The sequence below is a fragment of the Excalfactoria chinensis genome, chromosome 7 (genome assembly GCF_039878825.1).
Source record: "Excalfactoria chinensis isolate bCotChi1 chromosome 7, bCotChi1.hap2, whole genome shotgun sequence".
NCBI lineage: Eukaryota > Metazoa > Chordata > Aves > Galliformes > Phasianidae > Excalfactoria > Excalfactoria chinensis.
The window spans coordinates 8,519,438-8,532,789 of record NC_092831.1 but is presented as its reverse complement, the minus strand read 5'-3'; the positions used below and the strand labels follow the sequence as shown (position 1 = coordinate 8,532,789).

Sequence of the window (13,352 nt, the reverse complement as noted above, 5' to 3'; positions counted from 1 at the left end):
CTCAGCAAGCTATAAATCGTCACAGACACAGCTGTTTAAAACATTTCTACATTATTTCACTAATAAGCACGTTTTTAGGCATTCTGTAGAACTGCCAGGAAGGTTACAGTCTGTTATTTCCGAACTGTTCATTCCTTTGCCCACGGTTATGTAGAGAGCTGAAAAGCTTGGATTAGACTTTGGAGCCCTGCCTCCTATCCACATGCTCATTTCTCAAACCTAGACAATGTCTCTTGCCTATAGAAATTAATGTTTCTTTCACAGGATCTCTTTGTGGTGGGATGAAAATTGTAGCTTTCGCTTTCTTTTTCTGCAGTCATTGAAAACCTGTTTCTATTTCTGTAACAGTAAGATATTTGTAATAGAATGGACATTCATTGTAATAAATACTTAAATCTGGATATACAGGCCTTTTCTGTCCCATCATAGGGTATAAGGAAGCATTTTAGGTATTCTGCAGGAATGTAAAAAGAGATGCCCAAAGAATCTTAGGGAAACGATTTTCCTTTTTACCATGGTTGTAGCCATAATTGGCTCCTTCCTTCACCGACTATGAGTTAAGCTCAGAAATGTTGAAGGCAAAGATCATGGGCTTCATATGCAACCCACAGCCAAGCAATTCCTTCTAGTTGCTGCTAACACCAAGTGGGGCTGTTGGCAGAACAGGCCTTCTTTCATAAATGAAGTGATGCTTTTGCTTTGGGTAGAGCTGTGCTTAAGGGAAGAGGCACGCATCAGAAATATGCATTTGGGAGCTTCCTCTGACACAGGAGGAGGTTCCATACATGCCTAAAGCCAGGCTGTGTTTATATTGTTCCACCAGTATCTCTTGTGGCTGGACAGCAGCATTTCTTTACTATTCAAAATAAGTGGGGGGGGGGGAAAAATGATCAGATTTCCTTTACAGACACAATGCTGTCACACAGAGATCACGGGGCTACAAATCATGCTTGGTGCAGGACCATTAAGTTTAAAGCTTTTGCTCCATCTCTTAAAAATGTGTTGTAAGTGAGATGTAAGTGCAACTAAACTGGGTTCTTTATGCTTGTTCTTTCATGGTCCTTGAAAAATCCAGAGTTTTCACATGAAAAAATGTTGTGATTTATTTTTTTTAATACAAAGGGGAGTAGAAATGGCCAGAAGAGCAGAGAGAGTTCCTCCATTTGTGAAGCTGTTCCCTTCCTTTCTGTAAAATGTAGAAGGTGTGAAGTCATGGAATATGTATGAAGCCTTTGGAAATATTGAGCATCATTGGTTGTTTATCACCATGTTGCTTGATATACGTTTACTGTAGATTATCTTCCGCGTGACAGGACAAGATTGTAAGCTACAGAGCAGGAGAATGTTTCTAATTGCCTCTCCTATATGTTAATAATTATTAGCAGTACAACTTGGGCACTTGATATGTGGTGTTTATCTCTGGCTGTGCAGACAATGACTGCAAGGTTGCCTGTCAGGGAAGGATGTTAACTGGTAATCTCTGAGGCTCTTCAGACAACAGGAACAAGTACTTGATGGGATAGGTTTGGGCCAACTGAAATCCAAATGGTGGGGTCAGGACTGTAGTAAATTCACGCAGTGAAGTTAGTGGTAAGAGTGAGTTTCTGGTCTAATAAGCTGCTCACACGTGTGCATGGCCTTGGTTTCCTATTCCCAGTGACTGGATTGCTGCTAATTATCTTCTTGCAGATAAAATAGGATGCAACCTGCCGTGCCTCCTTCCCTGCCTAGATGCTGCTGCTTCCTGCCTAGCAGCCATTGCCACCTCCACCAGGTTGCCAAGGAAACACCTGTGCCTCAGTGTTCACTGCTAAAATCCCCCCCCATATTCCCACTGTGCACTGCTATGGCTGTGACTGCTCCCTCTGTGACCCCAGCAGGCTTCAGCCTGTGCAGTTTGCTCCAGCTGCTTTTTGGCAGCAACCAAATCTGAGAATGGAAAACCTCTCCCTGCAGGCACTCCATTTATTTCCTGATCTAATTGCAAATTACCCTGAATATTTAAAAAGAAATAAAGTTTCCAAGGATCTGCGTAAGCCCACCTAATAGTCACCTAGTGTGATGAGAATTGACTCCCAGTTCTGCCAGTATAATTCTCACAGGTTCTCTTCATTTCTCTGCAATTGCACCACACATCTACTGCTCTGACAGCCTGGGGTGTGGCATGGCTTGCCAAAAGACTCAGGTTTGGGATTCTTGGGCATTTGCTGCATTTGAATGAGTCACTCATCATATGGAGATAAATGAGACTTGAAAATCCTTGAGACATGTTTGAACTTTGCTAATGATCGATATTCAGGCTGGATGGAAAGCATTCTTCAAACCATTCTCTAGCAAGGTTGGTGGCTGTGGTTGCATAAAAATAAAAGCACATTTCCAGGTAACCTCACTTCTCTGCAGTTTGTTTCTGAGGGAAAGGAGGAGAGTGGGCTGAGAAAAGACAGGGATTCCAGTTGTGTCTTTAGGAAATGGTTCTGTTGAACAAAATATTTCAAGTTTGCAATCCACAGCAGCATTTCAAGGTGATGTTTTTTAGAGAACCTATGTAAGTATACACTAGTTAAGGGTGTTTTTGTTTGGTTGACTTGTTTTTAGCATTCTGATAGCATTCTATTTTTTTTTTTTTTAGTGCACAAATGCCTTTGCATCTGCAAATGTTTTTCAATATGCACAGAAAAAGGTTGCGCATGTGCAGAGGAGTTTCCATTTGCCTACAGGCTGTGTAGCCCATTGAAACTGGAAGCTACAGATGCCTCTGAGCGCTCCTGGGGAACAGAAAAGTCACCATCCTATCCTCATTTATTTTTCACTGCCACTGAATGAGATACAGAATTGGAATGTCACACCTCAGAAGGTACATTCCTACTTAGGAATCCTAAGATGGAAGGACTCTCCTTTATCATACTGAATATGAATGACTCTGCCATCTGTGGCTTTCTTAAAATGCCACCTCCTCACGTAAATAGGCCCCTATTGCAAATGCCACCTGTCATCAGCTGGTGCATCTCAGGAGTTCTCAGTGCCTGTGTGTCAGAATGTAACATCTTGGGATCGCCGTGTCTGTACAGTCCCAGCAGAGAGGTACCTGTGCTGCTGCTGCTGAGTGACACAGCAGGCCCATGAGGAAGCAAAGGCAGTGCTACATGTGCAAGTACAAGTCAAATAGAGATGTAATGAGGGCTTTCTTCTTTTGTGCCTAAAATAAGGAAGAGACACAGAAGCAGCGAGGTTGTTCTTTCTCAGTTCTTGAATGTTAAAATATCAGCTCAGTGAAAGAGACTTGTTTCTTCACTCAGGTGAGCCAAGATGGAAAAGCATTGCTGGATGTCCTGCAGCGTCCCTTGAGCCCTGGGAATTCAGAATCCCTCACTGCTACTGCAAACTACTCCAAGGCTGTGCATCAGGTACTGGACGTGGTACATGAGGTCCTGCATCACCAGCGGCGCCTGGAGAGCATCTGGCAGCACCGAAAGGTCCGGCTGCACCAAAGGCTGCAGCTCTGTGTTTTCCAGCAGGATGTTCAGCAGGTAATGCTGTTATTAAAGGAGATAAAGAATGATGCTTTCTTTGCAGCTGTAGAGGTAGTTTGGTGACTTATCTGGAGGGTATTGCCACTAGCCAGACTATACACATTGCTCTACCTGTGCTAAATACTGATGTACCTCTCAGTTTCACATTGGGAGCCATCAGTCAGTCTGCTGATTATTGATCAGTCTGTTCCCTACAGGAATGTGACACCATTTTCAGTGGTTAATTTTTAACAAGTGAGCAGTTGGCTGCAGGTGCTTTACTGTTCCTTAGAAAAGTGTTTAATAGAAAAAGAAGGATTTCAAGTGTAAAAAGCAATTGAACAGTGGCGTGTTTCATCTTCTTGTGTGGAAGGAGTACTAATACAGATCTAACGGTGGTGTTTGGATGATCTTTGCATTGTTACCATTTATGCAGGGCAGGTACCTGTGTTGCCATCTGGTGGGCCCAAAAGAACTGCACCCCTTGAATGTACAGAACCCATAGCACAGAAATAGCTCAATCCATACAGGCTCACCTCTAAGAACTAGGGCTGCAGGTAAATAACGTTTGTCTCCAAAGGAATCAATCTGAATACACACAGCAGCGTAACTGATGGTACATATGAGATGCCACTGTTGTAGCTGCTAAATATGCAAACACAGCCAACAGATGCTACAGGACTCTGCTGGTTCAGAAGGGTGTGGTTTGTTTATGGGCCCCTGTACAGCCTGAAACAGATGTTGGTAGCAATATGGTACTTGCTTTAAATGAAGAGGCTGAACGATCTAATTGTGTTTATGGAGCATTCTAACGTCCCTGGGGTTCCTTATGTCTTTGCTTTCCTCCCAGGGAAACACAAGGGAGAGAGAGCAACAGAGCTGTCACATGCAGAGTAGACAAGAACCAGCAAGGAGGGGAGAGACGGGCAACTTGTATGCAGTGTGTGTGTTTGTGGCCATGGCTGAAGTGCACCAGCACAGGCAGATCTGTGGCTGTAGATATCCCTTGCAAATGTGTGTGACCATTGATTCAGTAGACTTGAATCTTGGGGGACTTCTACCTGCTCAGTCTGAGACCACACAAATATTCATGCTGTATATATAACTTAGACTGAGATTTTATGTAACAGACGTTTTATTTAAGCAATTTCACTTTTATTACGCATCAGCAAATGTTTCTTGGTAATTAAACTCATAAGCCATATATTAAGTAGAGCACATCAACTAGAATACTCTCTACAAACTATATGTGTTTTCAAATATTTTTTTTAGTATGATTTTTGGGGTTAAAATCTAAGAACAAAGTGTCGTAAATCCTGATATCTTTAGATGTTTTTCCAGTTGTAATATATAATGTTGATAAGAATCATTTATTAGCTTAGGTGTTCTTCATCTCTTAGCATGATTTATACTTTTGTTCAATCATTCCATCCAAACTTTCTTTCTTACATCTTTTGAAATGAATAGAAATGCTTACGCAGTTCGCTCAAGAAACCCACGTGGGATTTAAATTCCCACTTATGCAGGGCAATGTCTCTTTGTCGCTGGTTTCAAAAGGAATAATGTATTCTATGTGTAATGCTACTCTTTTTTTGAAGGGAGAGAAGCAAGTAGTAAGTGTCAGTGAAGTACAGTCACTTTAGAGAGCATCACTCTCTGTATGTGTTCTGTTGGCAGCAGTCTTTCCAAGTTTTTCTCTTAATGTTTAGCTATTAGGGAAGCAACAACTTGATGACAGATGTGTGTGTTGGGACAGAAACACATCTCTTCACCCTACTTAGAAAATAGAGAGGAAGAGATGAGTCACTCTATTCACCAAACAGCTGTACTATTAAAGATAAATGCTTTGTAACTCATCAATGAAATTATTAGCTGAACCAAAATATGAAGTAGAGATTCTGTGAGGAGGAGGAAGATGTCTCTGAGTATGTTGGGCTTTTCTTTGTTTGTTTTAGTAATCACCTCCTATGTGCAATTTCTATTATGCTTGCTTTGTGAAATACACATTGGTTTGCAGATGTAGCTGTCAATTAACAAGTGGTCACTAGCCATAAGTAACACTTACCCATAGTCATTTGCTGCCTTGTCAGAATTTAGTAATATAAAGGTGCCTAGCTGCTTCTGCATTTAAATATCACTGAAAAAAGGATGTGGAAGAACAAATCCTAACAGGAGAGTCCTGCGTTTGTGAGTTTGCTGTCTTCTAGACCAGTAGTTATACAGTATAGTTTATTAAAGGAAGACTATCCTCTTCCCTGTCCACCCAGCTCAAAATTAAGTGTCCTATCATACTGCAACTTCACCAGGTTTTCATAGGGAGATCTTGCAAAACTGGCTAGCTGGATGTAAAGCTTTATGTAGGTGAAATGTGTTTCTTTTGGGCTGAATCTAAGGGTTAAACTTGTTAATGGGATTTATTCACTCAGTTTGGAAAGGAGCATTAAGATCATCTAGTCCAACACGTGCCCTTCGGTGCTGCATCTCCATGTTTCTTGAACGCATCCAGAGCTGTGTCTCCACTGCTTCATCCTCAGTATCTTCTATGCCATTTACAAGACCAGAGTATGCACTGTATGCATTGCTGGCAGGTCATGGCAGTGATCTGGGATAGTTTCCTACTGGCAAGGAAATAATCTAGTTTGGTTTAAGTTTGAACTGGACAAAGTACTGAAAACTATGACTTAAAAGAAAGAAGAGTTGCTTGTATTGTGAGATTAAAAAGTCAGGCATCCTTGCAGTCATTCCATAACCAAAATAGAAGTTGTACTGTAGAGGAAAAAAAAGTTTAAATAAACACAGTGGATTGCCAAAAATGTCATTAATTGCTACCAAGCACCACCAGATGTTTTTGAAGATTTGCTATTAAATCTATATTTTAATACAGTGAGATCAATTTTCACAAGTGAATGAAGGCAAGTAATTGTATGCTAGGAACAATGTGTTATAAATATATAGCATTTTAAAGAAGAGAATAAATGGGGTGAAACTTCATTTCAGCATTCATGGGAAACAGCACCATACACACAACAGGGAGAGGAGGTGATTTGTGAGCAGTTCAGAGGCTCTATGCAGGTATTAACAAACTAGCAACTCTTTTAACACCAAAGGCATTTGGGATGTTATTAAAAAATGTGAGACTGCTAAGTGTGTTAAACACTTAATTGCTTCAGTTGCTTTTTAGATGTTCCCTATCATTTCAGATAGGGATGAGCTTTGCTCTTTGATCTCTTAAGCACAGCAGTGGGAGGAGGTGCTGAGATTGTGCCCTGCAAGGGAGGGGAAAATTCCCTTTGACATTCATACTGTTATTCTGTAATTGTTACATATTTCTTTTTGGCCCATTTATGGCAGCTCTTCCTTTTTGTCACTCTCTGGTGTTCTAACTGCAGTCTACTTACCAGCATATTTACGCCACTTCAATTCCTGTTGAAAATTGGAATTATTCTCATGCCATCTCCAATTTTGCCTCCCTAGCCTTGTTACATCCTGATTTTTTTTTAAATTTTTTCCCCCATTTTCATCTCTCCTTTTTTATTATGTTCCCTTTGCCTTAGAAATAGCTGAAGTAAGTTTATAGCATTGTTCTTCACCCCATTGCCTTCTCTTATCCCCTTGGTTTAACATGGACAAGAATTTTGTCTGAATTCTGTCACTTCATAAACTCACCCAAATGATGCTGTAAAGCCTGCAGCATACTTCTATTAAAGTAGAAGGAAAATGGAGACCCATCAGATGCATTATTGAAATGGTCTGTGCATGCCTTGAACTTCAGCTCTCGTTCTGCAGGCTTCATTCCTTCTCATGTACATTCTCAATCTTTGCATCCATCTGTGCATGCACGCCAACACTCAGCCTGACCAGCCTTTTTCTCTATAGATTCACACCAGGGTCACTCCTTGCATTGCTTTGGTTGTGATTTCTGCCTGTAAAGGAGGAGCTGAGAAATAGGTGGATGGGGAGGCCCTGTCTGCTGATGATGTTTTTTTGGCTTTTACAATGCCTTGGGCTGAGAAAATGAAACAGCCTGCTTGTGCCCACTGAACACCAGTGGCAAACCACAAGATGTCAGTCACTTATAAACCCCTACTAGCAAGTGGGTAACTACTTAATGAGAAGGCTAGGACTTTTGCCATCACAGCTGTAATGATGGCTCATATCCTTTTTGCTACTAAAAACGGTCATGTCAGACCAGTGTCAAGTTCACCTGGTTTTCTCTAAACTTGTGGATCTACATCTTGTTGGCTTTGTGCCCAGAGAAATTAATTAACGTAGTTTTTTGCTCCCTTGTGTGGTTCTCTGCCTCTGGTGATGGATAAAAGGGCCATGTGGCCACACTGATACCGTTACATTTACCAGCTGCCATTGCTGTGGGAGACTGCAAGGTATTGCAGAGGAAAGGCTGTCTCTCTTCATAACCAAGCACTTTAACTTGTAACATGCCTGGCTTTTACTGGCTGAGAAACCAGATTGTGCTCTGATCCTGACATCAATTGTATGGAGAAAAATGTCCTGCTGACATCTATCTGCCTCCATAGACTTATCAGAATGGTGAACGATTCATATGATCCACGTGATCTGTGTAGTCCATTTGCAGAAGAATGCTAGGGTATTTGAGGCAGATCATGATTCACTTTGCTTTCACACAAGATTGTATGGGATTAGCTCTGTACATCTCCCACACATGCATGAATACACTTGGTTGTTTTGATTACTTCAAAAGGGAATGGAGAGTTCTCCAAGATTCTCTAGTTTCCATCTAGTTTCTTTGAGAGGCACAAGAAATTTGACTATCTCCTTTCATGTTTTATTTACAATAAGTGCCTTCACTGGGTCTTGTAAAACAAGAGATTTATTTGCAAAAAGTAACAAAGAAGAAATGAACGTTATAATCAAATCAAGATTATATTTTCAACCATGTGATTTCAGCCACAGGACTCTGCAGAAATACATGTGATCTGTGCGCCATCTGAGTGGATTTAGCCCACAAATGGCTACCACTGACAGATAAGTAATTAAAACATTAAAATTCAAAGCATTCCAGATAATTTTCACAGCTCCTTTGGTAAATTCGTCAGGTAATGAAATGTACTTAATATTTGTCACTTTTGTGCTTTAATTGTCAAAGCATTACTGGTGTACTTTCTCAAAGTGTGGAAGGTATGTGGACCCTTACTATTACCCACTAGTATGGCTGAAGAGGTACTGATAGTTAGTAGAGGTTTTAACTCTGATTGTGTTGTCTTAAAATATTAATGGGAAAGGTATTCAGGAGTCAGTAGTGGCAAAACTATTTGGCAACCTTATCTCAATGGGGAAATAACAGGGGAGAAAACAAACGTTTATCCATGACTGAGGGGACAAATACCTCTGTTTTTAAGCTGAATAACACTGTCATCCCAGCAAGGGTTGAGACCGGAGTGTTCACACCTGGATAATTGTCTGATATGAAGATTTCACTATAGAGTTCTGATAGTTGGCAGTAAAGCTTCTGCCTATGTGGCTAACTTAGTAAACTTGCAAACCTGCCTTTTGTGCCTAACAGCGTCTCACTTGGTGCCTGGCTTATTACTGATGCAGTAAAGGACAGTAAGACTGAAGTGAAAGGGTGTTTGTTTGTTTGTTTCCATCCCCTCTTTGTCACTGATCATGCAATAAAGCATCTTGGCAACTGCTTCTTTAGAGCAATTTTCATTTTGTTCTTTTATTCCTGCCAGAGGAATTGGCACCTTTTCAGTCACTAGGAGCTCAAGTCTAAGCAGTGATGGGATCTGTGGCCCCACTCATCTTCTGAAGAGCACTGACAGACAACCAACACTGACAGTGATTTGAAAGTAAAATGGTGTTATGTTTGTGTTGATTAGCATCCTGCAGATAGTACGCAATGATTTAATAGTTCATGTTTCTGCCCTGGTAGTCAGACTTTTACCCCCTTTTACCACTGATCAGTGTCTGCTGTGTGAACACCTCAGTGCTGTCTCAGGCTACCAGCCTAAGAAGTTAATCACTTTAAATACTTCAAACTAAAATCAGAGAGAGAGAGAGAGCTCTGTTCTGAGCTTCTGACAATCCTTTTTAAATACAGATCATTATTATCTTGTACTTCTTGTGCTAAAAGTCTTCACAAAGAACTATAGGTTTAAATTATTATATTTTCATTTAATGATATTTATTCAGGAAATTCCTTAAGGCTTGTTGATTAACAGTACTATATCCTCTGCATAATTTGATTTAAAGTGTAACTTGAAATTATCTGGAATCAACCTTTTATCTTCCCTCCTCTATAGTTATTAAGCTGAGCAGACAATTGTTCTTTGTGCTTTTAAAGAGTCACTGATTAAAAAATAATAATGATCACTTTTTAATTTCCACGCAGAGCAGCAGTGCTAGGGATATCAAACTTCAGGGGCCAGCTTCAGTTACTAACTGAAGTTTACTTAGTATTGATGTAAGAGCAGTGCAGGAACGCTTTGATGAGCTCCACAGCTGTCTTGGGAAATGGGATCTGAAGAAATCTGAACCAGCCAGCTTGATCTCTGAACCTACTGAAGTGAGAAGAGGAACTGGAGGAAAAAAAAAATCTACCACCTTTGTGCTCCAAAAGGTGTTCTTGTTTGGGGTACTGTCTCTCCTTCAAGACCCGATTGTTATAGATGGGTCTGTTTTGCTTCTTTCTCAACTGGAAATGTTTGGATTCATACTGAGAGTTTAGGAACCTCTGGGAAGGACTTCTGAAAGCTCTTGGAAATCCAACTCATTCCTGTAGTCTTTGAATCTGTCTTACAGGGAATGAAGAAGGTTGTCATTTGTTGTATGCAGAAGAGGAAAAGGTGACGGAATGATACAGTTGACTCTTTAGAGGTAGAGGGAAGTATCTGTTTTCTGCATTTATCCTGCCTGTCTTCGAGATTGAAACTGAATTGTACAAGTCAGGATCCTAATGCACAGTCTCCTTTTATAGTAGTGGAGAGATAGTGGCATCTTCAGAGAATGACTCAGTCTGTCTAGGATCTGAATTGTATGTTGGAAAATTCTCTCTCTTAATGTCACTGTTAGGGAAAATAATGAGAAGGTAGGCTGCTCAGATGTACTGCCTGGTGTTGGGTGAGATGGATTCAAATGCAGGAGCCCAATCCTGTATGATTCTGAGCACAACATTCTAGGCATCTTAGTGCCTTTCTGATCCAGGAGCCTCTCCACAGCAAACTTGAAAAGCCAGCCCTAGTGCTAAAATGTGCTGGTTTTACTCTTAAGCAGAATTGTCCTCCTTATATAGTGTATCCTCTGTTTATTTCTATCCAAGGATTGTTTGCATGTCAGCATCCCTGAAAATACAATGTTTATTGTTTTTGAAAGGCATTGTTGGCTTTCATTCTCATAGCAAAAGAGGAGAAAGAATCAGACTTGTCTGTTACTGATTAGGGCCACAAAAATAGTAGGGCTGCAGTGGTGAAAAAAGGGAATGAGAATTTTCTCCAGAAATATGTTTTGTTTTGGTTTTTTTTTTTTTAGAATGAGAAATTGTCACTAAGGACACTGAGAAAAATGTCTCTGGATATTGTCATTAAGGACAGAGAGAAAAATAAGGTCTCTGAATAAATGTAAGCTGGAATGCAAGAGGCTTTTTCCCCTGCGTCTTTAAGAAGTAACAATAACAGTAGTACTCCTAGTACTTCTTGCTTATTGTGGTTTCTTTCATCTCAGGATTATGGGTCTTCTCAAAGGTTGACGTTAAGCGACTTGCCAAAGGTCACTGAAAGCTTTGTGGCTAGAGCTCCTCATGTCAGGATGTCTGATTCACAAATCCCTTTCCTAAATCTTCAAAGTCATTGCTTCTCCAGGTTTACCCCTTATGAGACTCTCTTACAGGATTTATTTGGACTATGTAAAAATGAAATAAGGGTCTGTTATGCTAAGAAGTAAATATGCTATTTTGGGCTAGGCATTCTTTTCTACTCCGTTTGTTTCCTGTGATCTTCCCTCCTCACATAGTCTCCCATCTCTTTCATGATCCAGCCTGTCACTCAAAGTGATCGATCCTCTTTCATGTTGCTTTTGACTGATGGCCAACAAAAGGTATTTTCATTTGTGAGTTAAAAAAATAAATAAATTCAGCCAGACAAGAAAGAGAGTAATGATAGGTGGTTCCTAAAGCATAACCTTAACTGTGTTTTCCTGCATGGAGCAGCTGTTCAGCCAGCTAGTTACTTTCTGCCTCTGGCAATGAACTGTGCTCATGATTTGAGATTATAAAGAATTACTGGGTAGCAAGGCCTGATGTAGGCTGAGCAGATCTGGCACCAGGACCTGTCTCTGCTAGCTGCTCCTCTCCAACTTAGTCATTCCTACTACCTAAATCCCACTCCTTCCAGTAGCTCTACCTTACCCATGGCACAAACTGCTTCCCCTTGCTCTGCCCCATACAGCTGTGCTCAGAGCTCTTTGCCCTGTTAGCCTCTCTGTTTCATATAATCAATGATCATAGGTTGGAAAGACTACTTAAGTTCATCTAGTCCAGCCATCAGCCTATGCCTATGACTACTCTACACTGTCTCCCTCAGTGCCACATACACCCTTGAACACCTCCAGGGACAGTGACTCCACCACCTCCCTGGGCAGCCTGTGCCAGTGCATCACCACTCCTTGTGAGAAGAGAATTTTCCTAATATCCATCCTGAACTTCCCTGGCACAACTTAAGGCCATCACTTTTCATCCTATTGCTGTTACCTGGGAGACCTCCACCTCACCACAACCTCTGTTCAGGGCTCTGTAAAGAATGATAAAGTTTCTCCTAATCCTCCTCTTATCCAGACTGAACCACACACCCTTCACTATGTTGCTGTGCCTTGCTTCAGCAGCTTCCCTACCTAACGTGACTGAAAGATTCTGGTATTTCTGTCCTTGGAAGACAGGTTGTGTACCATTTAAAGACAGAACGCAGTGTTTTAGCTCAGAGGAAGCTTTTAAGCAACTTCTTGTTAGAATAGACTGGATAGACTTGATCGATGGGCCAAGGTTAATGGAATGAGTTTCAACAGGGCCAAGTGTCGGGTCCTGCATTTTGGTCATAACAACCCCAGGCAATCCTACAGGCTTGGGGAGGTGTGGCTGGAAAGCTCCCAGACGGAAAGGGACCTTGGTGTGCTGATGGACAGTCGGCTGAATATGAGCCAGCAGTGTGCCCAGGTGGCCAAGAAGGCCAATGGCATCCTGGCTTGTATCAGGAATGGTGTGGTGAGCAGGACTAAGGAAGTCATCCTGCCCCTGTACTCAGCATTGGTGAGGCCTCACCTCGAGTACTGTGTCCAGTTTTGGGCACCTCAGCACAAGAAGGACATGGAGGTACTGGAGCAGGTCCAGAGAAGGGCAACGAGGCTTGTTAAGGGCTTGGAGAATCAGCCCTATGAGGAGAGACTAAGGAAGCTGGGGCTGTTTAGTCTGAGGAAGAGGAGGCTGAGGGGAGACCTTATTGCTGTCTTCCAGTACCTGAAAGGTTCTTACAGTGAGAGTGGGGCAGGTCTATTCTCACTACTGACTTGTGACAGGACGAGGGGAAATGGCCTCAAGTTGCGCCAGGGCAAGTTTAGGTTGGATATTAGAAAGAACTTCTTTACAGAAAGGGTGGTTAGGTACTGGAATGGGCTCCCCAAGGAGGTGGTTGAATCGCCATCCCTGGATGTGTTTAAGAGCCGCTTGGATGTGGTACTCAGGGATATGACTTAGAAGAGGTTTGTTGTTGTGGTATTGTTTTGTGGTTGTTTTTTAAGAGATAGGCTACTGGTTAGGCTGCGGTTGGACTTGATGATCTTCAAGGTCTTTTCCAACCTGAGTAATTCTATGATTCT

At 41.5% G+C, this 13,352-nt stretch overlaps 1 protein-coding gene across 9 annotated transcripts in view; it reads left to right on the top strand.

Annotated features, from left to right (window-relative positions):
* Nucleotides 1-13,352, top strand: part of KALRN (kalirin RhoGEF kinase) — a 435,213-nt gene that overhangs the window by 220,603 nt on the left and 201,258 nt on the right. For all 9 annotated transcript variants that reach the window (XM_072341566.1, XM_072341563.1, XM_072341565.1 and 6 more), the window contains one exon: nucleotides 3,297-3,527. In XM_072341566.1, the coding sequence (XP_072197667.1) occupies nucleotides 3,297-3,527 (231 nt within the window). The remainder of the gene's footprint in view (nucleotides 1-3,296; nucleotides 3,528-13,352) is intronic.